Raw genomic sequence first — 25,875 nt, 5'->3', positions numbered from 1 at the left:
GTCTGCATTGCCAGTCAGCTTGTACTCGCAAAGACTCCTCTCTCTTCTCCCACATACTGAGGTTTTTCAGCCGGGACAACAGCTGGATCTCCTACCCGTTCTTCTGGCCACTGGTGGAGAAAGTGGGGATTTTATCTCAATGCAGCTGGACTTGCCTGAGATTTCTGTTCTTCATTCAGCTGGTAACATACACTTATGAAATCTGGAAATGGGACTGTATTTGGCTGGAAAATGAAAACAAATGATTTGCAGAATCTTTAAGCACGGTAAGGGTGTGCAACATTTGAAGGACAAAGCCAGCTGTTTTGGGGCTAAGCAGCAGTGTAGTTGGCTCTCTCATAAGCATGTTTTTTCTGTCACACATTCTGCTTCAGTTTTTGGTATTGTACTTGGACTTTTTCCTTTGTGTGGATTGCCAGGAGGTGGCCCCCTTTGCAGTGCAATACAAAGTGTTAGAAGAAGTGCCAAGTGGAACTGTGATAGGGAAATTATCTGAGGATTTTGGCTGGGAAGAGAGAAGTGAACTGGTAGAGACCTTCCAGCAGCTGCATTTCCCCAAGAAACTCCCTGTCAGTGTTAGGTCTGGAGATGGTTTGCTTAGTACTGCAGGACGCTTGGACAGAGAGCAGTTATGCAGGCACAGTGATCCATGCTTGGTTTCTTTTGATGTTCTGACTGCTGTGCACCTGGCTTTAATCCACGTGGTGATTGAGGTCTTGGACATCAATGATCATGCACCCCTGTTTCCAAAACCTAAGCTGGAACTGGAAATATCAGAGAGTGCATCTTTACGAACACGGATACCACTGGACCGAGCCCTTGACCCAGACATTGGCTCCAATGCCCTCTGCTCTTACTCATTATCACCCAGTAATCACTTTGCTTTGGATGTAATCTCTGGATCTGATGGAACTAAACATGCAGAACTTGTAGTTATTAAAGAAGTGGACAGAGAGCTCCACTCTTGTTTTGATTTAGTATTGACTGCCTTCGATCATGGAGAACCACCAAAATCAGGCACAACCTTACTTAGGGTAATTGTTTTAGACTCCAATGATAACAGTCCTGTGTTTGCAGAGAGTTCTTTGACAGTGGAAATCTGGGAAGATGTTTTGCCTGGAACAATTCTTATAAACCTTACAGCCACGGACCCTGATCAGGGTCCCAATGGGGAGATAGAATACTCACTCAGTAAACATGCGCCACTGGAGGTGGTGAACATGTTCAGCATTGATACCAAGACAGGCAGTGTAGTTGTGAGACTCCCACTGGACTATGAAGAAAATCATACTTATGAAGTAGATGTACAAGCCAGGGATCTTGGAGCCAACCCTATCCCAGCACACTGCAAGATCCTCTTTAAGATCCTGGATGTCAATGACAATGCCCCAGATGTGCACATCACTTGGGCTGCCCAGGTGCCAGAGCTATCTGAAGCTCTTCCGAAGGACAGCTTTGTTGCTCTAGTGACGGCAAGTGATCCAGATTCAGGAAACAATGGACAGGTGCACTGTTACCTAACACAAGGATTTGAGCATTTCAAATTGAAAAGGACCAACAGCTATACTTATATGCTGTTGACCAATGCTGTCTTGGACAGGGAGAGATGGGCAGAATATAACTTGACATTAATGGTCCAGGACAATGGGGACTACTCCTTGGCCACGTGGAAACACCTCACTATATGCATCAGTGATGTTAATGACAACCCCCCATTGTTTGAAAGAATGATGTATGATGTCACCATTGCTGAGAACAATGTGCCTCCATCCTACCTGGTTACTGTCAAGGCTCAGGATGCTGATTTAGACTTCAATGGAAAAATCACTTATAGCATCCAAGACTTCTTTGCTTCAGATTTGTTCTCTGTTGATTCCAAAACTGGTGAAATCTTTGCTCTCAGAGCTTTTGATTATGAACAAATGGCAAGTCTGGAATTCTTGGTGACAGCAGAAGATTGGGGTCACCCCAAACTTGCCTCAAATGTTTCTGTTAGGGTAAATGTACTTGATAGGAATGATAATTCCCCAGTGATTTTGCAGCCAGTGCTGCTGGGAGGCAAAGCAAAGATCATTTTTCTAGTCAATCCACAGACTGGATGCCTGAGGCTATCCCTAGGGAACCATGGCCCCCAAAGTACAGCAGTAAGCACTATGACACCAACATCTACTTCCAACATTTCCCTGCTATTCACCATAGCTGCCAGTGATGCAGATTCTGGTCTGAATGGGGCCCTCCACTATGACATTCTGAGTGGGAATGATGCCAACTTGTTTGTCCTTGATACATTCTCAGGGCACGTGTTTCTCAACAGCAGCAATGCCAGCAGCCTCATTGGAAGTGAATGGGAACTGGAGATGTTGGTGAGGGATCAAGGGAACTCACCACTGCAGGCTAAAGCCCTTGTGCAGTTAAGTTTCCAAAATCATCTTGACCAGCTGACGAACTCAGCCCAGGAGGCTCAGAGGCTGAGCCCATCCATGGTGACTGTTATCTGCATAGCTGTGCTAGTAAGCACTTTTCTTCTTATTTTGGCTTTAATCATGTCTATATGCAAAAGAGAGAAGAAAGATAACATGGCCTACAACTGCAGGGAAGCAGAACACGCTCACAGACAACAGCAACTCAAGAAGCCTCAGAAACACATTCAGAAAACAGACATATATTTAGTCCCTATGCTCAGAAACAGGCAAGTTGGGCAGAGTGAGGCTGAGCAAGTTTGCTCCTACGAAGAAGCTTTGCTGAAGGACAGTCCACTGCAGACTCCATTTCACTTCACCCCAACACTGTACAGGACTCTACGAAATCAGAAAGGTCCAGCTGAACAGAAAGATGCCTTCAATCTCCCTGCAATACAGTGCAGACCCTTCCTCCCACACAGGCTAAGAAATGCACCAAAAGAGAGCTCAAGCCTCAAGACCCACTCCAAAAGCTTAGAGAACCCACAGCTGAAGCCTCTGGGAGATCATAATTTTGACCTCTCCCTGCCAACTACTCAGCTTTCAGACACAACTCTGATGAGGCAGAGAATTGCAGCACAAGAAGTGGGACCCAGAGAAGCCCATCCCCACCAGCACCTCCTGCAAAGTCTCGTGAGGCTGTCCATGGTGGCACTTGCGGAGCAGGATCCCACGGGAGAACTTGCTATGGAGTCACCTCCTGTTCAGGTAGGGGCTGTATCTTTGCTGTGTTAGGGACAGGTTAGGGAGTTGGGGGAAGGGAGGTGGGACTGTCACACAAAGAGGGAGTTATGCCTGGTTTGTTTTCCACAAGTGTAAGGGAGTCAAATCCAGTCTGCGCTGTGAAAGGCGCGAGAGGGATTAGCAGAGTCAGCAGGCTCTGGGGCTCAAAGCAGAGCCAGGGGTGGGGGGAGGAAGCTGCTTGCTTACTCTTTGGCTGTAGTCTCCAAGTGACAATGCCAAACCATCTGCAAGGGAAGGAAACGCTATAAAGAGCAGACACGGTGAGAAGGGGACATCCTGACAGGAAGCATCCTGAGTGGTGACTGTGTGCAATCAATAGACTCTTCCTGTCTTACAGCAAATCTCTCAGCTGCTGTCTCTGCTGCACCAGGGCCAATTCCAGCCCAAACCAAACCACAGGGGAAACAAATACACAGCCAAGAATGGCAGCAGGTAAGACACACAGTGTAAGTCCCAGTGCCTTTTGCCTCTCCCTTCTTCTCCTCTGCCCCTGTCAGGAGAAGTCAGCTTCAAATGCCTCCAGAGGGAAGATCCCCATGCTAAGAGGGCTCATGGGAGCCTCAGGATTTGTGCTGTCTCCCTGCTTTGCATATACCTGCATTTGAAGATGAGAGGGATGAGGCAACAGGACTGGGCTGGACTCACTCGGACTTTCCCAGGGTCCCAAGCCACAGCCCTATGCATGGTAATTGGTCTCTCAGGCCCTGCTCTCAGGTGATCCTCTCTGAAGCTGACACCTGGGCTCCAACACTGCTGGACTTCTCCCTTCTCCCCACACAAGCTACTGCCAGTCAGCAGTAACTGGCATGGCTAGGACTAAGAGAGCAGCCGGATGGGAGAGAGAGAACTGGCCTGGGGAGACAGAAGAGAGCACCTAGATGGAAGGAGGATGTGTAGGGCAATGGGAGGAGACGGCCCAAAGCAAAAAGTGGCAGCCACACCCAGGAGAGGGGCCTTAGCTGGCAGAGGGAAGTAAAGGGTGGGAGCAGAGCAGGAAACCCTAGATTCATGGTATCCAACCAGTTCTGAAGCAGTAGCTACTACGGTGGCTACTGCCATAGAGAACTAGCCACACTCACCCGGCCAGCCACATGTAGCTAGTGGCTAGCTTTTTGGACACCATGGCCCTAGGCCCAAGAGGGAGAAAGGGAAGCCTCAAAGGAAGAAATAAAGAGGAGAGAGACTAAGAAGGATTGGAGGGAAGGGAGAGAGCCCCTGAGAAATATTTGAGTTATGTAGGAGAGGGAGAGGGAGATTGTGAGGGGACTTGCGGGAGGGAAGAGGAATGGGGGAAGGACTGTGAGTGTAACCATATCACCTCTCAAACCAAACTAAGCCAACTACGCAGGGGGGATTTGATAGCAGCCTTTAACTACCTGAAGAGAGGTTCCAGAGAGGAAGGAGAGAGGCTGTTCTCAGTGGCGGCGGATGGCAAAACGAGGAGCAATGGGCTCAAGTTGCAGTGGGGGTGGTGTAGGTTGGATATTAGGAAAAACTATTTCCCTGGAAGGGAGGTGAAGCACTGGGATGGGTTCCCTAGGGAGGGGATGGAATCTCCATCACTAGAGGTTTTTAAGTCCTGGCTTGACAAAGCCCTGGCTGGAATGATTTAGTTGGGGTTGGTCCTGCTTTGGGCAGGGGGCTGGACTCAATGACCTCTTGAGATCTCTTCCAACCCTAGGATTCTTTCACTGGCAGGTATTTTCACCAGCCCTCCAATAATTTCTGTGTCTCTTTTCTGCAACTTTTGCAATTTTTCAACATTGTTTTTACAATGAGGCTCTCAGAGCTGCAGACAGTCTGGTGCTGGTCCCACCATTGTCATACACAGTGTGAAATCTCTGAAGGGATTGGGCAGGAAGGAGTACAGGAGGACCCCGACTTGCGACGCGATCGGTTCCTGGAGAAGCGTCACAAGTCAGGGGCATTGTAACTTGAACGCTCATTTACAATAGGGTCATGTGGGGGCCTCCTGTACTCTCTGCCAGGCCTTTTGGACCTTCTGACTCCACTTCTGCAAGCCTCATGGCCCATGCCTGCAAAGGGCCATTCTCACTGCCTTCCACTTGCCTTTCCTTAGCAAGTTCTTCACCTTAAATGCAAACCCGGTTCTGACCCAACACATCCACGTTCTTTTTCTTGCCCATTTCTCCAGTGTAATCATCTGTCTCTCCCATGCTCTTCCCACTCTGGAACCCCTAACCGCCTTCTTTATCAAACCCCACTCTCCCGTGAAGTCTGAAATCCAACCCCCTTGGTTTAATCTTTATCAGAGATCAACAGTGTATTACAACATGGCTGTGTCTACACTGCACCCCTTTTCCGGAAAAAGGATGCAGATGAGACAAGTCAGAATTGCAAATGCAGCGGGGATTTAAATTTTCCCCGCTGCATTTGCATGAACATGGCTGCCGCTTTTTTCCGGCGCGGGGCTTTGCCGGAGAAAAGCGCCAGTCTAGACGGGGATCTTTCGAAAAATAAAGCCTTTTCCGAAAGGTCCCTTATTCCTCTTAAAATCAGGAGTTGGAGGAGTTGGTAGAAGGAGGAGGAGTTGGTAGAAGCTCTGATAGTGTCAGCAAAGCCAAGTGAGGAGGTTAGCATTCTCACTTGTACCTAAGACTATGTAGCACTTTAAAGACTAACAAGATGGTTTATTAGATGATGAGCTTTCGTGGGCCAGACCCACTTCCTCAGATCAGATCCACACTCTCCTGTGTCAGGAAGTGGGTCTGGCCCACGAAAGCTCATCATCTAATAAACCATCTTGTTAGTCTTTAAAGTGCTACATAGTCCTGTATTTTGTTTCAGCTACACCAGACTAACATGGCTACATTTCTATCACTATTGTACCTAAGTACACTCTCAGGGTGTGCCAGTGCCTTGCTGAAATGATGCTGAGAGCACTTGCCCTGCCTATGCTGCCTGCAAGGCAGGGACCTGCCATGTCTTAGTGCAGGGTCATACAAACCCAGAAAACAAGTGAGACATCCTTCAGACTGTCCTGCCTGTTTGTGGTGTTTGTGCACTTGACTGTGGGTCGCTGAGACATGGGATGGCCTGTGTTCTGCTCTTTTCCCAGCTCACTGGTAGCACTGGTCAGCCTCTCACTACATACTCGCCAACATACTATGGCTCCAGGGAGTGCCACCAACACAACCCCGCCAGGGCCTCAGGAGGAACAGAGGGAACAGAGACAGGGGTGCTTCAAAGGCCCACAAAGGAGCTGGGCCTGTAGAAAGAGGCTAGGGAAATACAAGAGCATGCAGCAGTCAAGGGCAGCCAGGAGCTAATTGTTGTTTCACCTTAGCTCTACTCTTCCCTGAAGCATGCCCTAGATCCTCCTCTGCCACAGCCAGGCACAAGGGTGGTGGGTAAGGAGGAGAAAGGAGGGTGCCTGGCTGAGGAGTACGCAGAAGAAGGAGTAGGCACTGTTTTTTCTCTGCTTTCTCACTGCTAGTACCTGTGCCCTGTCCACCACCAAACTGCACCCTATACCACCCACACTCTCCTGTGTGAGTGGGGCTCCAACTTTCCTCCCCTTCTCATGTGATAGCAGGAAAAGGAGAAATAAAAGGGCAAAGGGGAGACCAGGCTACCCTGCAGAAAAGCCTTTTTGAGATAGGGTCTTAGAGACTCCCAGATCCCCAGCAGTGTTTAGCACCTAACTCCCATAGATTTCAGTGTGTTAGGAGCCTAAATGACTGTGAAGCTCTGGGCCTTGCTCCTTTCTCCCCAGGGATTTAGAGGAGACGAAGTAGGAATAACTGAGTCGCACTAGAACAGGGGAGTGACAGCAGGACAGGAAAGCGGGATGAGGAGTGACAGAGCTCTTGTCTACATGGGGAAATTTCTGGCATGATACGCTGTGATAATTCTACTGAGCTAAGTCACCACGTGGTCATGTATTTGGGAATGAGGGCTTTCTGTGATTTAGCTCACACAGCTTTCAAAGCGAGAAGTGCCTAACCAGAAAAAGGCTCTCCAATGGTGGTAAATACCTTAAGATCCAAAAGGGAAAGGACACCAAGGGTGAACACAGATGAGGGTATGAGTGTCAGGGGACACTGTAAAAAATACCAGGTTTTGCCTTCCTGCATGCAGCACCTGAGCTGGGGAAGCTGCATGGTAACTGCCACTGGAGTAGGGATGTTAAATATTAGTTAATTGAATAGTCAAGTAACCTCATGAATTCTTATCAGTTACTCAACTATTCTATAGTCCCTGTGGGGCAGGGCTGGCAGCCAGTGCCCACTCCTAAGGAGCCCCCTGCCACTCTACACTGCTGCTTCTGATATAGGAGTGGGGAGGGCGGCTGTTGGGGGGAGGGTGGCTGAGCTCCTGAACCCAGCACGAGCCGGACCTGAGCCGGGTTGCCTGCCTGCCTAGCTCCTAATAAATGCAGAGCTGTAGCAGGGTTAGGTCCTGGACCCAGCGTGAGCCAGGACTGAGCTGGGCTGCTGGCCAGCCTGCTAAAAAATTTACTGGTGGAGGGGGAAAGGGGAAGAGAATGCGTGTCGTCTGTTAACTGATAAGCTTTTGCTTTTTGGTTAATTGGTTAATCGACTACACTATTGCATCCCTACACTAGAGTAGTGTTCCGTTTTGTAGATCTCTGATAAGAGAGTAAGAGACTTGCACCACTCAGGAAGTGTGTGACAGAGCCCAGGACCTCCTAGTAGCCCACCCTCCAGCCAACATTTTCAAGAGACTCAGAAGGGACTGAAGAAGCTACTTTCAGTCACTTGGGTCTCTCTGAAATGGTCGCCTTTCAGGAAGACACTTTCCAAACTCAGTCTCTGCTTGCAGTTTGAGCAAAACACCTCCAAGAGTTTTAAAAGAGACGGCCAATTAATGTCGATTTTCAACTTCTCTTGGAATGCTGGGGAAGTTTCAGAAGACTGGAAGAAACTTAATGCTGTGTGTCACGAAGTCATGAGGGAATGCCTAAAATTCCTCTTTTGCGTTGGTTATGCAACTCCCAAGTGGTATCAACTGGGCCTGTTTTTCTGGGCAGAGATGAATCATGAAGAGGTGAGGTGTGGGAGAGGGGAGGGACACACATGAAGATGAGTCCCTGGCAGAGGGTAGCATCAATGCTCTGGCCTTTGGTCTCCTTTATAGGAACGTGGGGCTAGATACTGATTGCCTCAGTATAAAGGACAGTTGCCAAGAAGACAGTGAGACAGATGACCAGGATTCAGAAAATGGACTCAATCTTTCTATACACCAGCTGGTGGGAGAAGAACTCGACAGTCTTCTAGAGCCTCATGCAGGTGAGGTCACTATGCTTGCAGGGGTGACAGATGCTTATAGGGTGCAGGGAGGGTCAACAAGAGGGGCAGGGAGTGGGCATAAGAGGGCAGTGCACCTCCTGAGTGCTACAAGTTTCCTATGCATAGAGCTCTGAAAAGCCGCGATACCCGCTTTATATCCACAGGTATCCATCTTCATTGATACCAAATGTGGATATCTGTGGCTCATTTCTGCAAAATCTGATTCTGATGTGGATACAAATTTTGTATCAATGCAGGGCTCTATCTATGCATGCTCCAGAGAGAGCCTGCTCCATCTTCACAGAAGATCGTCTCTGCACCTCTGTAGGACTGCCTGAGAGGGGAACATATTCTAATTGGCTGGTTGGGCTTTTTTGATGTGGCATTGCTGAGATCAGGAAACCTAGGTCTCTGGCAACCCAGTGAGTTGGCTCTGACTGCTCAAGGGAGCAAACTGAAAATTTTCATTTTGGTTTTCCTAAAACAGAATTTTCCACACTTTTTCCTTCTACAAAAAATGATAAATTTTGACCTTTTGTCCCAAAATGGGACAGTTTCCTTCCCTAAAATGTCATTATTTTCATAGGAGGGAAATTATTTTTTCCTGCTGGTCCTAGTGGTGCTCTTCCAAGCTCCTCCCACAAAATATCTTTCACAAACATAATAACCAAATGGGGATGAATCTTGTATTGAAGTGTGCAGATGTTCAGATTAGGACTGTCACTCCCAGGTTCCTGTAGGTGGGGCTTGAACATGGCCATATGTTTGGCTATGCTGGGCTACTTCTTGAATGGGGGGGAACAGTGCTGAACAGTAAATTGTGCAGTGCTGTGATTCTCCCTCTTTCTCCTCACACGAGAAAGAGTTAATGATATAAATTATCATCATGGGACATTTTCCTTAACCCCTCCTAGAGAACCCCTCCCCCAGACTATGCTTCCAAGCTGTTTATAGACTCAAGCAGACATCCAATTTTCGTGTGTGTGTGTGTGTGTGTGTGTGTGTGTGTGCGTGTGTGTGTGTGTGTGTGCAATGCTCCTTGCCCTTGCAGCCTCTGCTTAGCAGTGTCTATGAAACATGCTTTTCCTTCTGCACTATGGATCTTGTCCTGCTTTTCTGTCTTCCCCACCCCCTCTGACTCAGACTGCCTCTGCAGGCTACAGCGCAGTGCAGAGCCTTGCAGAACTGAGTCTGTCAGCACACTCTTCCTGTTCCTCTGCTTACAGCATCTGATCAAGCTCTTTATGGACAGGCTCTGTATGGACCTAAAGGAGTTGGCACAAACCCTACCCTACACATCTTGGCCTCACCTTCCTCCCTCAGAGCTTGATACTTTCACTTCACACAGGCTGTAGGTCAGTGGTCCCTGCCATGGCGCCCGCTGGGGCATTTATGTGCACCTGCCCAGTGATCAGGGCCAGCCCTGCCCCGGGCGCGCGGCGCATGGACAGTGCCGGCTCCGCGCGCATGGCCCATGGGCGGCCCCACCCCCAAGTGTGCGGCGCGTGCGTGGCCCCGCCCCCGGGCACCCAGCTGCCCCAAAAGGTTGGGGACCACTGCTGTAGGTTGATAAAATCACACACGAACAGCACACAGGCTTGTGGTGAGATGCTATCTGACACATCATGATGGACCATACTGTCATCAGTCAGGCTACATCTACACGGCTGGTTCTGCCAGCAGTGAGTATGCAAATGAGGCATGGATTAGCATACTGCCACATCTCATTTGCATAATTTATGCACACCGTTTTTGCAGAAAAATGTAGCGTGGATGGGGGTTTTTTGCACAAAATCTCCGTTTTTTGCAAGATTGTTATGCCTCTCTCACAGAGGCATAAGGCCCACAGAGGCATAAGGATCTTGTGGAAAATGGAGTTTTTGCACAACCCCTCCCCCCCATCCACACTACTTCTTTTTCTGCAAAAATGGTGTGCATAAATTATGCAAAGGAGGCACGGTCAATGTCTCATTTGCTAATCAAGCCTCATTTGCATACTCACTGCCAGCAAAAATGGCAGTGTAGACGTAGCCCCAGGGTTTTCAGGGTTGTCCCGGTGTGCTCCTGACAGGACCTCTACTCCGCTGGTGTAAATTAGTCGAAACAATAGTAAAGAATAAAATTGTCAGGCACGTAGAAGAACATAATTTGTTGGACAAAAGCCAACATGGTTTCTGTAAACGGATCCAGTATGGACGTTATGTTCTGAAATACACCAGCTTGGATTCTGATGCCAGTCATGGAAGAACAGGACCTGGTTGTTGTCCAAGAAGGAGTTATGCTGGTAAAACTCTTGCCTCTGAGGCTGGTTGGGAAGATCAGTATGGATACAACGCCATCCCACGAGCTCCCTGCTCTTTTTGCTGTTCGATTGCCCTCAGGTCAGAGAGGCAGCAAAAAGTGTTGTTCGGTTGTGCTTGTCCTTTACTAGGCCCAGGGAATACTGGGGCCTCTTATGGAACTAGTACTGCTGTGGTTATCTGGAATCTTGCTGCACCTCCAGAGCATGAGAAACTGGTTTGCAGTAGCAACTAGTAATCACGTTTCCTGAAGGAGTGATTTGTTGTTCAGCTGTGTGCAGCACTGACTCCTTCCCTGCACTGTGGGTCTCCTGCTCTCCCTGCACTTTGAATTGCTTCTTGGGCTTTTGTGTGTGCTATGTGCAGTCTCTGCTGAGGATCAGGGATAGAACAGTGCCCTTAGGGGAAAATAAACTAAGGAATCTCCAATTCTTCAGCTGCGGTTTGTCCCAGCTTTGTTTGCCAGCCTGTAATTATTAACCTCCAATGTGCTAAGCTCTTTCTCCGTAAAACAGACTGACAGATGCTGTTCATTCAGCAGGAGGCTATGGGGCTTGTTTTCAGGTGGCACAGGCAGCCTTTGAATGAAAACACCCGGTTTAGCCAATCCAATGCTGGAAAAAGGCACAGCCGATAATGAACTATCCCTCGCATGCCTGATACTTGCTGCAGATGGGAACAAATTTCCATAACACAGACAGTGACTCAGACCTCACAGCAAAGACCAGAGATGCTGGTGGGGACCTATTTGAGACATGGCAGTCTCCCACCACTGTGGCTGTGTCCAGACTCAGGGTTTTTTTCGGGAAAAGTAGCCTTTTTCCGAAAAAACTTCACCTGCGTCTAGACTGCAGCCACGTTCTTTCGAAATTAAATCGAAAGAACGCGGCTTTTCTTTCGACGGCGGTAAACCTCATTTCATGAGGAAGAACGCCTTCTTTGGAAAGTGCTTCTTTCGAAAGAAGGCGTTCTTGAATGTAAATAGGGCTTCTTCGAAAGAGAGCATCCAGACTCACTGGGTGCTTTCTTTCGAAAAAGGGGCTTGCTCTTTCGAAAGTTCCGCGTGCAGTCCAGACGCTCATTTTCGAAAGAGGCTTGCAGTCTAGACATAGCCTGTGTGGTTGGCCTGGCTAGTAGCATCCAGCTGTTACCGTGGAAACAATTGTTTGGCAGTTGCTCAAGCTTTCCAGAAGGGGCAGGGGAGTGGAGAGCTTAGTAGAGTCTGAGCTGTCATGCTGCCCAGAGGCAAGCACAATTGTATCCTGTGCTAGGGTGGAAGGAAGTGTCACTCATGCTCAGCTTAAATTAACAACTAATTAAGGCTGGCCTGGATTGCCCTGTTCTGTGTGTAAGGGTATGTCTGCACTATGGCTACGTCTACACTGGCAAGATTTTGCGCAAATACTTTTAACGGAAGAGTTTTTCTGTTAAAAGTATTTGCGCAAGAGAGCGTCTACACTGGCATGTGCTTTTGTGCAAAAGCATCCGTGCCAGTGTAGACGCTCTCTTGTGCAAGAAAGCTCCGATGGCCATTTTAGCCATCAGGCTTTCTTGCGCAAGAAATTAACGTTGCCTGTCTCCACTGGCCTCTTGCGCAAGAATACTTCCCAGTGTAGACAGCACTAGGGCAATGGAATAATTCTTCAGTCTACCTCCTTACTGCCGCTTGGGGAGGTGAAGTACCTGTATGGATGGAAGAACCCCCTTTCGGCACAGGCAGTGTCTATAACGAAGCACTACAGCAGTGCAATTGTAACCTGGGGGTTACAGTGGATGAGAAGCTAGATATGAGTCAACAGTGTGCCCTTGTAGCCAAGAAGGCCAGTGGCATATTAGGTTGCATTAAGAGGAGCATTGCCAGCAGATCCAGAGATGTCATCATTCCCCTTTATTCAGCTTTGGTGAGGCCACATCTGGAGTATTGTGTCCAGTTCTGGGCCCCCCACTACAAAAAGGATGTGGACGTATTGGAGAGGGTCCAGCGGAGGGCAACCAAAATGATTAGGGGGCTGGAGCATATGACTTATGAGGAGAGGCTGAGGGACTGAGTGATATATAGGACTCTATACTGAAGTTGCTTAATCTTTGTATTAGAAACCTGTTTCTAATCTTCTATGATTATATATCACTGGGATAAGCAGCTTCCCTTTTATAGATTGGGTTCTGTTCCAAGTTGTGCAACCTCTCTGTGCTACATGAGGCCTGTCTTTATTATACAGGCTGTGAAAGATAATGAAATATTAACATTAGCCAGCACAGAAGTTACATTTTAAGTTACAGTTTTTCAGCTCCCAGCCCTGTGCCCTTCCCCCTAAACCCAAGGTCTATTGAACATGGTTGGCATAAGTTTATTTTGTCTATATTGCATCTGGTTGTTTAATTCTGTGATTACCTGTTTCAGGAAATTGTGGGGTGCTTTAAGCTGCAACCCTCCAAAAATCTAAGGAAAACATAATGGGATTTTTTTTCTCCCCAGTGGTCAAGTTTCAGTCAAATCTCAATTATTTTTACTAGGGATAGCAAAGCCACATCCCTAATCCTGGGACAATTCCTCCCAAATTTTACTTATTGTCTGCAAACTGAAGACATGCTGGAAGTCAGAAGCAAAAAGGCAGAGGATTCTCTGCATCTTGGGGTCTTCAAAGTATTTGAAGGCTTCAATATCTGAGATATAGGTGAGAGGATTATTCTGGGTGGGGTGAGTGAGATTCTGTGGCCTGTACTGTGCAGGGGGTCGGACTAGATGATCATAACGGTCCCTTCTGACCTTAAAGTCTATGAGTCTATGAGTCTATGAGACTTGGGTCTGTTTAGTCTGCAGAAGCGAAAAGTGAGGGGGGATTTGATAGCAGCCTTCAACTTCCTGAAGGGAGGTTCCAAAGAGGATGGAGAGAGGCTGTTCTCAGTAGTGACAGATGGCAGAACAAGGAGCAATGGTCTCAAGTTGTGGTGGGAGAGGTCCAGGTTGGATATTAGGAAAAACTATTTCACTAGGAGGGTGGTGAAGCACTGGAATGGGTTACCTAGGGAAGTAGTGGAGTCTCCATCCCTAGAGGTGTTTAAGTCTCGGCTTGACAAAGCCCTGGCCGGGTTGATGTAGTTGGAATTGGTCCTGCCTAGAGCAGGGGGCTGGACTTGATGACCTTCTGAGGTCTCTTCCAGTTCTATGATTCTATGATTCTAAGAGGGCTTATGCCTGAGCGGGAGCGTCAGAGTATTTGCGCAAGAAGCACTGATTTTGTACATTACAACTTCAATGTTCTTGTGCAAATACTTGCAGCCAGTGTAGATGGGTGGCAAGATTTTGCGCAAAAGCAGCTGCTTTTGCGCAAAATCTTGCCAATGTAGACACAGCCTTAAAGTACTATAGCAGCACAACTGCAGCACTGCAATTGCACTGCTGTAGTGCTTCATTATAGACACTGCCTGTGCCGAAAGGGGGTTCTTCCATCCATACAGGTACTTCACCTCCCCAAGCGGCAGTAAGGAGGTAGACTGAAGAATTATTCCATTGCCCTAGTGCTGTCTACACTGGGAAGTAAGTCAATATAGCTACGTCTCTTTCAGCCTGAGAGATGTTACTCTACTGAGTACCCAGTGTAGACCGCTAACACCACAACCAATCAGCTGCTGCTTTAGGCTGAAACTGCCAAGCACCTGGGCTAGATCCCCAAAGCAGGGGATCTACCTTTGGTGATGCTGTGATAGCAACTTCAGTGATTCAGTGGAATCTTGAATTGAGTGCCCAGGCTCCCCAAATACTGAGTGCAGAAGTGGGTGCATAACAATAGGATTCACAGAAGCTAGCACACCGAGCGGGGAGTCAGCTAAGCTAGGGTATATGTCTACATTGCAGCATTTTCCTGGAAAAATTATACTTACATCCACACTGCTATTGCGTTTTTTTGACAGAAAGTTGAAAGAATGGAGAGGTTTTTCCGACAGCGGTAAACCTCTTTCTATGAGGAAGAAGCCTTTTTCCGAAAAAGCTTTTTCAGAAAAAGGCATGTGTGGACACAGAAGAAAGAGTTCTTTCAAAAGAAGAGGTCTCCAGGAAATAACACAAGTGCCTTGGTGGCCACTCCGTCCATACTAATCACAACTTAAATGTGAGATAGCATCCAATCAACCTGGATGCTATCCATCAAAAAAGCACATAGCCTTTTCCTTGCACTTTCGTTGTGTGGATGCTCTCTTTCGAAATAAGATTTTCCAGAAGATCTCTTCCGGAAAAGCTTCTTCCGAAAGAAGCTTGCAGTCTAGACATAGCCCTAGTCAGTGGGAAACGTTGAGGAGAGATGCAGGGCTTACATCGTGCCCCCCAAAGGGAATTAGGGTCCAATCCATAATGTATTTAGATAGCTAAGTCTCCAAGTTAGCCTCCACTATGAACCACAAAACCCCCACTTAGCTGTCACCAAACCCAGAAGGTGTCTACATTTTCAAGGGAAAGGAACCCTAGAGGCCTAAGTTTTGGCATGTATGGATGTGTCCAGCTGCATCACTCCAGGATTCAGACATCTGTCTCTTGATCTAGGGGAAGACAAAGGCAGCAGTATCTATGTCACCTGGGGTCAAACTATGCAGGCATGCTCAGAGACCTAGAAGATCGGTCCCATTCAAAATCTAGTGGGAGAGAGGGTGTGTGCCACTTTATGAAGAATTGGCATAATTACTGCATCTCGGGAAGGTGAACTTTTGAAAGGGGAGAACTCTTCCTGTGACTATAGTGAGTGCCTGCATTGAAGCACTAAAATGTTGCATCTGAAGATGAGTTGCTGTTCCACTGAAGCATTTTAAGTGTAAACATGCCCCATGTCTCATAACTGCATAGCTAGTTCCACCTGACCAGCCCTGTGTCTCATAACTGCATATCTAGTTCCACCTGTATCTCATACCTGCATAGTTAGTTCCACCTGATGCTCACTCTGTGGATGTGGTGGTCAAACTCCTATTTGCAAAGAGAAGGTGAAGGAGTGACTTGATTTCAGGCTATGTGTACATTCATGGCAAACAAATATTGAATAAGTAGCTCCCCCATCTTCCAGTGGAATGTTTCTCACAATCCAAAAGCCAGAAGTTGAAGCTAGACAAATTCAAACTGGAAATGAGGTTACATTTTTAACAGTGAAAATAAATAACCATTGGAACAATTTATCAACCACTGTGGTGGATTCTCCACCATTGACCATTTTTCTATCAAGCAGACATCAACAACTGTCTCAGTTGTACAATAGTGTATAAAAAGGACCATCAGTAGATTCCTTCTTGCTCTCCTTAGGAGCCTCTTTAGCCTCAGGTCTATATCCCCACATCTCAGCTCCCAGCAGACAATACTCCCATCTGTTCTCTGGATTAGCTATGGTGACAGACAACTCTTTCTTATTTGCTGGCTGAGAATAAATACACAATTCTGCTCCTTGACAGAAGGGTGGGATACCCACCAGTCATGTGACAACTGTCAGCAGAAAGAGGCTTTTGCCACATCCAATCATAGGGATAGGTGGGAGAGGACTTATTTACCTTCAAGGAAAAGCTGTAGTTGATTACAGTGACCTTACAATGATATTTTTGGGAGGTCAATGTCCTCTTTCATTCAAGAAGCAAGTTAATGATAAACAAATGGAACCCTCTTTGAAATATGGGTCTCCAGACACTGTATTCACCAACCAGGGCCCCACAAGAATTCATAGCTTTTAAGGCCAGGAATGGACCATCTAGTCTGGTCTGCCTGTATAGGACAAGCCACAGACCTGTTCCCACATCATTCCCACTGGAGGAGGAGGGCAAAGGGGAAGCATGGCTGAGAGCAGGTGCTAAGTACCCGCTAATTTTCCCCAAGGGTTCTCCAACCTCAGAGCACCTACAGACTCCTGTATCTATGGGGCAGAGACAAGGGGAGAGGGATTAGAGGGAGGTTTAGAGATGGGCAGAGAGGGGTGTCTTGGGCTTTGTCCCTCCTGTTTATTCCTTTTTGAAAAATATTTCCAGCTAAGACCAAGGAGAAAGTCTGTGTGGCAGGATATTCCCTGTGGGTTTTTTTCCACTTGTTTTGAACTTCATTTGTTCCCCCCTTCCCATTTGATGACTTTGTTTACTGCTTACATGGACATTAAGGCAAGTACATATTCCTTCCTTTGTTTAGGACTGGGTAGGAACCTTTTTTGGATGAGGGGGCCACTGGCCCACAGAAAAAGCAGTCATGGCAAAAAAAAAAAAAAAAAGCAAAACAAAACAAAAACACCCCCCCCCCAAACAACCAACCAACCAACCTTCACTGACATGGCCCCTGACTGAGGAGAAAGGCACTCCCCACATACCCCTCACACACCAGAGCTTAGGGGAGCCCAGGCTAGTAGATTTTGTGTGCTCTAGCCCCAAGGGAGGGGGTAGAGGGAGGCAGCAGAGGGGCATGAGCATCAGTGCAGACTCCCCAGTGCTGGGGAGGGGGATCCCTGAGACTCAGGGGCTGGATCCAGGCAAACCAGGGGCTGCATCTAGCTCCTGGGCCTGAGGTTCCACACCCCTAGTTTAGGACAAACTTCACTTCTGTTTGGTCAGGGTGATGGGATTTGGAACACGTGTTAATAACGTAATACAGGGAAATCTTATAACTTCATGCAGGCTGTGTCTAGACTGGCCAGTTTTTCCGGAATATCAGCCGCTTTTCCGGAAAAATTTGCCAGCTGTCTACACTGGCCACTTGAATTTCTAGAAAAGCACTGACTTCCTACTGTAAGAAATCAGTGCTTTTTGCGGAAAGACTATGCTGCTTCCGTTCGGGCAAAAGTCCCTTTTGCGCAAAACTTTTACGCAAAAGGGCCAGTGTAGACAGCTGAGATTTGTTTTCCGCAAAAAAGCCCCGATTGCGAAAATGGCGATCGGGGCTTTTTTGCGGAAAAGAGCGTCTAGATTGGCACGGACGCTTTTCCGCAAAAAGTGCTTTTGTGGAAAAGCATCCATGCCAATCTAGACGCTCTTTTCCGAAAATGCTTTTAACGGAAAACTTTTCCATTAAAACCATTTCCGGAAAATCATGCCAGTCTAGACGTAGCGGCAGTGTGTTGCCACACATTTTTCAAGGAAAACACAGCAGCAAATTATGAGTTCTCAAATGATTCTGTACATAGCCTACTTTGTACAAGGATTTTTACAATAGTGTGTAAAAAGGACCATCAGTAGATTCCTTCTTGCTCTCATTAGGAGCTTCTTTAGCCTCAGGTCTATATCCCCACATCTCAGCTCCCAGCAGACAATACTCCCATCTGTTCTCTGGATTAGCTATGGTGACAGACAACTCTTTCTTAGTAGGGACACCCCAGTCACATAGACCTGTCTCTTCCTAGGGTTAGTGCAATTTGTTTGCCTTCCTCCTCCAGTTCTTTCTGGCTACAAGTCCTCTCATCATTTGCTTTTAATTGCAATCTTTTGTCAATCATCCTCTATCCTCCTGTGACTTCAAACTGCAGCTTTTTTCTTATAGGACTAGTTAGTTTTCTCTTTTACCTTGCCCTCTCTGTCTTTTACCGCTGGTTGTACTCCTTTTTCATTTTGCAACTCAGAAAATGTGTTCTTCAGCTCTATTTCTCCCTTACTAGCCGGTCTTATCCTCTGCCTAGTTTTTCCAATCACATGGTTCCGCTGGCTACTTTCCTCATTTAGCAGTCTTCCATCAAAGGTCCTCAGTCCAGCTTGCATCTGTAAGTTTTAGATTTTCCATTCAGTCCCCTCTCCATTATCTGCTCAAATCTCTTTTGAAACAACTGTAGTTTCTACCTGCATCTCAGAGCCTTAGCTCTTCTCTCCAATAGCTGTCTCAGCAAACATTTCAAACAAATGAAGCACCTTTCAGGTACTTGTATTGGGACAACCTACAACTCCAGTCATCTTCATTGTCTTTTTCATTCTGTGGCTCACTACTATCACCACCCCTGAAGCTATCATAGCCTTCCCTCTTATAATCTTGTCAAGGAAGACTACACAGACCCACCCACCAAAATGAAACCCAAACACCTAACACTCATACCACCCTGTTTTCAGCTGCTTGCTGAGCTCTATGCCAGTGCTACTGGCTCGCTGCTTGGCTGCCCTTATAGGCCCCCTAATTAGGAAAACCCCACTCCCTAATCAGGGCTCAGCTGTGATCAAAGGCTCTGCCTTTCTCTCGGCAGACTGCCCCCTATCAGCCTCTGCAAACTGAAAACAAGCAGAAAACAAACCAGCAAGCAAGTAAAGGCCTACATCTGAGCTACCCCAGAGGGCAGACATAACATCACAACCCCTCACAAGAGCCTTGTAGCTACAAAAGCAGCCATTAAAAGTGAGTGAGTTCAGAGATAATGGTGAAATGAAACACTGGAAAGTATGGAAATTCATGCTCACTGGGGCTATGTGTACACTGGGATCTGCTGCGTCATGGTAACATATCCGCTTTTTTGGATCCGTTTTATGAGGAAAAAGGGCTCTTCTGAAAGATTTTTCCCACATTTGGTCCCGTGTAGATGGGCCAAATGTCGGAAAAGCCTCGTTTGATAAAAGAATTGGGCAAAGGTTTGCAAATAGCGAATTGCAATTCACGTACCTTTTTCTGAAAAATAACTGCAGTGTAGACAAAGCCTGGGGTTGATTCCCTCCTCAGGAATAACCCCACTCAATAATTGGGAATGATTCTTCTCACTCACCCTAGTGGTGTAAATCAGGAGCAACCCCGCTGGAGGCTGGAGTGACACTGGAGTAAAATCAAGGTAACAGGAGAATCCGACTGGCGGTGCCCAAATTACCCTAGTTCTGTCCCAGGAAGGAAGCACTTTATCTGCTGTCTTTGGGCACTGGAACATCAAAAGATGAATACTGTCATTCTAGCATGTTCTAAATCCAGGGGCTAGTCTACTCTGGATACTATTTCACTAGAAATCCAATTGCAAAAAGGGTCTTGCAGAATTGGTAGGGGTAAGAGGGCACTAGCAATGCTTGGAGAGATTCCCTATAGGGAAGAATGAAAAGGTCAGACGTTGAGAAAGCAGACCGGCTATAACAAACAATGAATGATCTGCAGGAAATACTTGGGATTGGGTACTCCTATTTACCCTCTTTCAAAAGTAAAGGGACAGTCACAATTCTGGCATTTTCTAACATACAAATACTTGATTTTGCAACTCTAATATAATTCTCTTAACAGGTTTCATATGCTATTTGCTGGGTTTTAGTTAAAAAAAACAAACACCTTCAAACAATCAGACTGTTTTAGGTGCTACTTTAACAACCCTGTCCTGTGCCTTCAGCAGGGTTTGAACCCTAGCCCTCCTTGCTCCATCTGTAACAACTGTGCTGGCAGCCACTGGCTTGGGGGGGACATCACAGAGCGGATTGCAGGAGAACATAGTCAAACACAGAGATATGGCTGTTTCTTTTTGAAAGGCAGCTAGATAAGTGGAGGAAACATGGAGCCAAGCTTTTAGAAAAAAACTTTTCTAGGGGCTGCTGACTGTAAAAAGGAAGTGTAGGGGCACAGAATTATTACAGTGATGAAATGTGACCCTTTATTTTTAAACCACTTTCATGATTTTGGGAATGGTTCACTCACAAATTTTGAAATCCTTGTAATCAAGAATGCTGCCACAAGCCTCACTCCATGTTCCCCCACTGCCAAACTTCTCCCAGCTGATCCAGGACACTTTCCTGAGTCTCTCTTCTCCAGTGGACGACTCAGCCCCAGCTCTCATGGTCCATATTTCTTTTTCATGTGTTGTTCCATGCAGGGCTGGCCCTAGAGAGGCTGACGGCAGACCCTTCGTGGATGGCTCGGCTTTCCCTGTCCCTCACCAGCAGTTACAAGGACAATGTTTTCTCCCCTGATTCTCTGCAGTCTTCTCAGGACCAAGAAAATGCAGGGTTGGATAAGCCAAGGACCTTTGAGACATTTGGTAAAGTTAGTGGATCTGACACAAACACAGCCAGGACGAGGCTGGCCAGCACGTTCCTCTCAGAAATGAGCACCCTATTTGAAATGATCTTATCCCAGAAAGCACAGGCCCATGCAACATCAGCCTCTGGGCTCCTGCAGCAGCTCTGTGCACGCAGCAAGACTTTTGAGCTGGATGGTGATGCTCCTCCTGTGTCAGTCATATGGGAAGGCTGATGGCTTCAGTAGACGTGTGAGCAAAACCACTGTGTTTGCATGGAAAGAGCACCTGATGGTGGTGCTTGTGTTCAATAGTTCCAGCAAGAATCACATCTGAATACAGATTGTCTTAGGTGCATTGCCCTTATGCTCCCCTTACCTGACCCCACCTCCCCTCCTGTATCTTGGCCCCTGGCAAAAGAATTCCCATTCTCCCTCCACTTATATCCCAGCTCTACTTCTCTACCTTTAGTCTGGCACTAGCCCCATCTCTCTGCCAAGAATAGCCTAACACCCGGACTCTCCTCCCCACCCACAATCTGGCACCAGCCAGCCCTTCATCATCACAGCCCAGTCTTTCTGCACATACCTCCCCATCCATAGCCCAGGATCTAGTGCCTTTCCCATCCATGGCCTACCCCTGCCTTGCTGTCCACAGCTCATCTCCCTGCCCTACCTCCCCAGTCACACCCAGGTACCACTGGCATCTGGCTTCACCCCTTTGCCAACAGCCCATTTCTCCTTCTCCACCCACAGCCAAGCCCTCAGTCCCTGGGACTCAATCTTAATTTACCTTAGGGCCAGTACCAGTCCTCAAATCCTCCTAGTGGGTCAGTGGACACCCATCTCTGGCCAGGCTCATGTCTCCCTCCACATTTCCCTGCCCTGCTTGCCTGTGTGCTCCTCTCCACCCCCCTGCATCCTTCAGCCTCACCTGCTGCCCCCGGGCAACTTAAATCCCCTCTTCCAGGGGCCGCCCTGGTGCCACCACTGGTAGCACAGCAGGACTAGAGGGCTTCTGTCTGCTAGCTCTGCGCCACTACTGGCACGTCGCTGTGCCCCAGAGCTGTGTGCAGAACTGTCCCATCCAAAGAATGGTTCAGTGGAGCTGCTCCAGGCTCCATGCTTTGGGGGGCCCTGCAGCGGTCACCCCAACCGTCTTATGGATGGAATGGTCCCCCATACTCCCATACTTAGTCTGTGAGGCCCTGGATGGGCTGGGGCGCTCCCTGCATTAATCGTGGCAGCAGGAGCCATGGGAAAGTGGAGTTACATAGCAGCTTGCTCTGCTTTGCCACCATTTGCCAAGCCAGTCACTGCTGCAGTGAAGCACAGCAACTGTGCTGGCCTGGAGATAGCAGCAGAGCAGAGCAGAGGCTTCTGTGTTGCTCCACTTCCCTGCAGTTACCACTGCTACAGTCAGTGCAGGGGCACCCGACCCCTGCTGCGCCCCCGATAATCCCTGAGGCTGTGGCCCTTGAGGAAAGGCGTGTAATGGGGAAGAGGAGAGGGTTGAGCAGGGTCAGGAGGGATCAGAGCAGAGGCTGGATTCAGGGAAGGATATGGACATCACCCCAGGACTGCAAGGACTCATATGCCAGCAGTTGTGTGCAGGCCAGATTGTCGAAACGTTTGGGACCTGTCCCCATCCTTCCTTTCCATATAGGGTCCAGCTACAGCCTCCACCTTCCCCATCCTTTCTGCCTGCGACCCAGCCCCATCTCTTCACCCCCCTGTCTGCCCATGGTCTCCTGCCATTTGCTCATGGCCTGCCTCCACCTCCCATCCATTTGCTTCAGGTCCAGAATTCCTCTTTCAAGTTCCTCCCTGCCTGAAATGAGAAGATAACTTAGGAGAGCATTTACAATCTGCCCTGCATCCCAGCTGGGCCTGGACCTTCACTTGTGGGAGCAGGACACAGAAACTGTGCAAAAAAACCCAGGGCAAGTGCACAGTTATTGGAGCCACCCGTGTGTCCGAAAGGCAGTGATATTTGCAGCAGTCGGAAGTTAGCTAGGCGCTTTCCTCCAAAGCTGGGTAAAACAGAATGCATTGTGCTAGAGCAGGGGTGGACAATAATTTTTTAATGGGTGCCACTTCAGAAATGTTTGAAGTGGCCTCAGGCTGCACCAGAAGGGGCGGGACCTCAGGCAGAAGGGGTGGGGCAGGATACTTCCCTGCCTCCCCATCCACCACCCTGACTGCTCTGGCAGTGGGGGAGGGTGTGAAGTCTTTGCCCTCTGCCCCAACGTTCCCCCTAGGTGCCCATGCCCCTGGCAGTGGAAGAAGACTTTGTGCGCTCCCTCTTTTGCCCCAGATTAATCAGGGCCTGGGGGAGGAGGAGCATACAAACTCTCTCGCTTCCTGCCCCTGCCCTGCAAGGGAGCACGGCGTTTAGAGTCAACCACCAGCTTAGCAGCAGGGCGGAAGGAGACTTCGCCTGCTCCTCCATGCCCCCAAGCCCTGATCGGCTGGGGGGGAGAGGGGAGGAAGGTGGGAGCGCGTGAACTCTTTTTCTGCCCTGCCCCTATTCTGCAAGGAGCGTGTTGTGCTTAGAAGTGCTATGCCCCTCGCGGAGCAGGAGGAGACTTGGTGCACTCCCCCTACCCCCAGGCCAATCAGGGCTTGGGGCGGGGGGAGTGTGCAAAGTCTCCTCCCACCCTGCCAGGAGCACATGGTGCTTCTAAGCATCTTGCATGCCTTGCAGGGTGGGGGCAGGACAGAGGAAACGTTATGCACTTCCCCCCACCCCCGGGCCCTGACTGGTCTGGGGGTGGGGGAGAGCCAGGGCCTTCACGGGCTGGATCAATCTGCTTGGTGGACCAGATCCAGCCCCTGGAGACAGGGCCGGCTCTAGGCACCAGCAAAAGCAGCGCGTGTTTGGGCGGCACATTGCGAGGGGCGGCATTCCGGCCTGAGGAGGAGCAGGCAGGGAGCCCTGTGGAGGCCGCCCTGAGCTGGGAGCCCTGCGCCTGGCCCCGGGGCGCTAGGAGCTCTGCGCGGGCGGCCCCTGCTGGGGTGCTTCCTGGAAAGCGGGGCAGGATGGCCACGGCTGCTGCTGGTAATGCTGAGCCCGGCGGGGCAGGCTGTGGCCGTGGTGGCTGCTCCCAGCAGCTGGCTCCATAGAGTAGCGTTCAGGGGCTCGGCAGGCACTCGGGCTCAGCTGCGGTGAGGCCCCATCCCTCGAGCACCAGGGACAAGCGAGTCCCTCCTCCGGCTGCAGAGACCCCGGCACCAGGCTGTGCCGAGGCCCGGAGGAAGCCCCCCTCCACTGGAGCCTGGCTCCCTCTCCGTGCCTTCTGCCCATTCCTTCTCCCTCTGCCGGGGAGGGGAGGGGAGGCTCTTCGGGTGGGCGGGCGGGGGAGCGGACTGTGCTGAGGCCGGGGTCTCAGGTGCTGGGCAAGTAGCGGCTCCTCCTGGGAGGGCGGGAAGCTCTGTGGGGCCGGGCCAGCTGCCGTGCCCCAGGGCACCCCGAGCGCCACCCTTCCCCCCGGCCCTGCTCTCTGGGGGGGGGGGGGGGCAGATTCCTGGGGCACGCATGGCTGGCTGAGCCTGAGGTGGCCCCCGGGAGCAGCTGCCAGCACCTGCAGCCACGAACCTCCCAGCCATGCCACACCTCAGGGCTGCCGGTGCAGAGCTCCCAGCACCCCGGGGCCAGGCGCAGGCTCTGAGCAGCCGGGCGCGGGGCTCTCAGCTCAGGGCGGCCTCCGTGAGGCTCTCCGCCTGCTCCTCCTGTGGGCTAGAATGCGCGGTGGAACAGCGCCCCGGGCCAGGCTCCACCAGTGCCTCAGCTCCCTGCCATGGCTCCCTCCACCTACCTGCACCCCACCACTAGGGCCAGGTGGGGCGCGCGCCTCCCTGGGGGTGAACACACGCCGGGGCGGGGGGGCAGCACTGGGAAACAAAGGCAGCCTCTCAGCCAGTTCCTTCTGCATACTGGGACCTGAGAACAAGAGTGAGTGTGGAGTGCTGCTTCCTCCCGCCCCCAGTCCCACTCCACTCATGCCTCTGTGAAAAAAAACGGGGGGGGGCAGCCAACATTTTTTTTGCTTAGGGCGGCAAAAAAACCTAGAGCCGGCCCTGCCTGGAAGCCCTTTTGCCCACCCCTGTACTAGAGAAACAGCGAACATAACTCACTTTCGGTCATACACAAACTTCATGCTGAGACCCAATTTCAGTAGCCTGTGCTCACAAAGCCCCAGGTGTCAGCTGCAGAATTCACTACACTGCCACAGAATCAGGCTCTAAAATCTTCAGTTTTATTTGAAATAAAAATGATTTTAGCCTTTATGATTGTGATGAAAAGCTCATAAATGTGAGCAAGGGAAAATGATATAGTAATGCCTGCCTCAGTCTTCAAGCTGTTGTTTCAGACTCTTCTGGAGAGGTGAGACCTGCCCTGTTCCTCTCAAGAGTTCATGGGCTCTGTGACTCCACCACTGTGAAATACTACATTTTGCCAAGGTACCGCTGAATTCAGCATTTCTTTCTCTCATATTCCCCATGGTGTTGCACCGAGACTGTGGTTTCTGTGTCCATGCTTGCGTGGGAAGTGCCCACAGCTGCCCGATGTTCCCCAGATTCCTCATAGGAGCAGGATCCAGGCTACAGTGACCAGGGTCTAGCCTGTAACAAAAGGGCAGGAGGAGTTAGAAGCCCAGCCTAGAGATCAACTGAGCAGCAAGGAGGAAGGGAGCAGAGCAGAGCAGCCTAGAAGCACAAGCCTCAGCCCAGTGACCATCTTCAACTCAGCACTAAGGGAAATGTGTATCTAGAGGAAGGGGAGTCATAAGGATGCATACATGGATGGAGTAGATCCATGAGGATAGCGGGAGTCAGAGGGTATGAAGGAACAGGTGACCCATAGGAAGTGTGAGAGTTATAAAGGAGCATGAGCCATGTGTGGATTAGGGATGTAAGTGATGAGTCGACTAGCCGATAAGCAAAAGCTTATTGGATAGTTGACTAGTCGCTTTCCTCCCATCTTGCTGCCTCTATCAGAAGACTGGGGACTGGGTGCGAACCAGGAATCAGTTGATTCCCAGCTCATGGCCAGTCCCAGAGGCTGTGCCTCTGCTTTTCAATTTAAAAATCAGAAGTGCAGAGGCGGGGGAGGGGGCGGAAACGGATGATACACGCCCAGTGCAAGCCGGGACAGCTGATTCCCAGCTCGTGCAGGGTCCCCCTGCTGCAGTCTA

The 25,875-nt window shown here is 49.4% G+C and overlaps 2 protein-coding genes across 8 annotated transcripts in view; one reads left to right on the top strand and one right to left on the bottom strand.

Annotated features, from left to right (window-relative positions):
- PCDH12 (protocadherin 12) lies at positions 1-24,012 on the top strand. Its single transcript, XM_025184092.3, has 4 exons — positions 1-3,167; positions 3,541-3,635; positions 8,325-8,476; positions 20,535-24,012. Exons 1-4 carry the CDS (start codon positions 345-347, stop codon positions 20,912-20,914), a joined length of 3,450 nt encoding a protein of 1,149 aa, XP_025039877.3. The 5' UTR covers positions 1-344; the 3' UTR covers positions 20,915-24,012.
- A 902-nt stretch (positions 24,013-24,914) lies between these two features.
- DELE1 (DAP3 binding cell death enhancer 1) overlaps positions 24,915-25,875 on the bottom strand; it is a 43,345-nt gene continuing 42,384 nt past the window's right edge. For all 7 annotated transcript variants that reach the window (XM_089769617.1, XM_075900012.2, XM_089769620.1 and 4 more), the window contains exon 13: positions 24,915-25,303. Coding sequence is in view for 6 of the 7 variants with exons in the window: in XM_075900012.2 (XP_075756127.2) it covers position 25,303 (1 nt within the window). In the remaining variant the exon portion in view is untranslated. The remainder of the gene's footprint in view (positions 25,304-25,875) is intronic.

Source organism: Pelodiscus sinensis, chromosome 16 (assembly GCF_052426305.1).
Source record: "Pelodiscus sinensis isolate ZL-2025 chromosome 16, ASM5242630v1, whole genome shotgun sequence".
NCBI lineage: Eukaryota > Metazoa > Chordata > Testudines > Trionychidae > Pelodiscus > Pelodiscus sinensis.
This window is presented reverse-complemented; position numbering and strand designations above follow the sequence as displayed.

Excerpts from the sequence above, each read along its gene's own strand:
- PCDH12 (XM_025184092.3), top strand. The coding sequence starts at position 345 with ATGTTTTTTCTGTCACACATTCTGCTTCAGTTTTTGGTATTGTACTTG. Across the intron at positions 3,168-3,540 it reads TGGAGTCACCTCCTGTTCAG|CAAATCTCTCAGCTGCTGTC; the intron begins GTAGGGGCTGTA and ends CCTGTCTTACAG. Across the intron at positions 8,477-20,534 it reads TCTTCTAGAGCCTCATGCAG|GGCTGGCCCTAGAGAGGCTG; the intron begins GTGAGGTCACTA and ends TGTTCCATGCAG.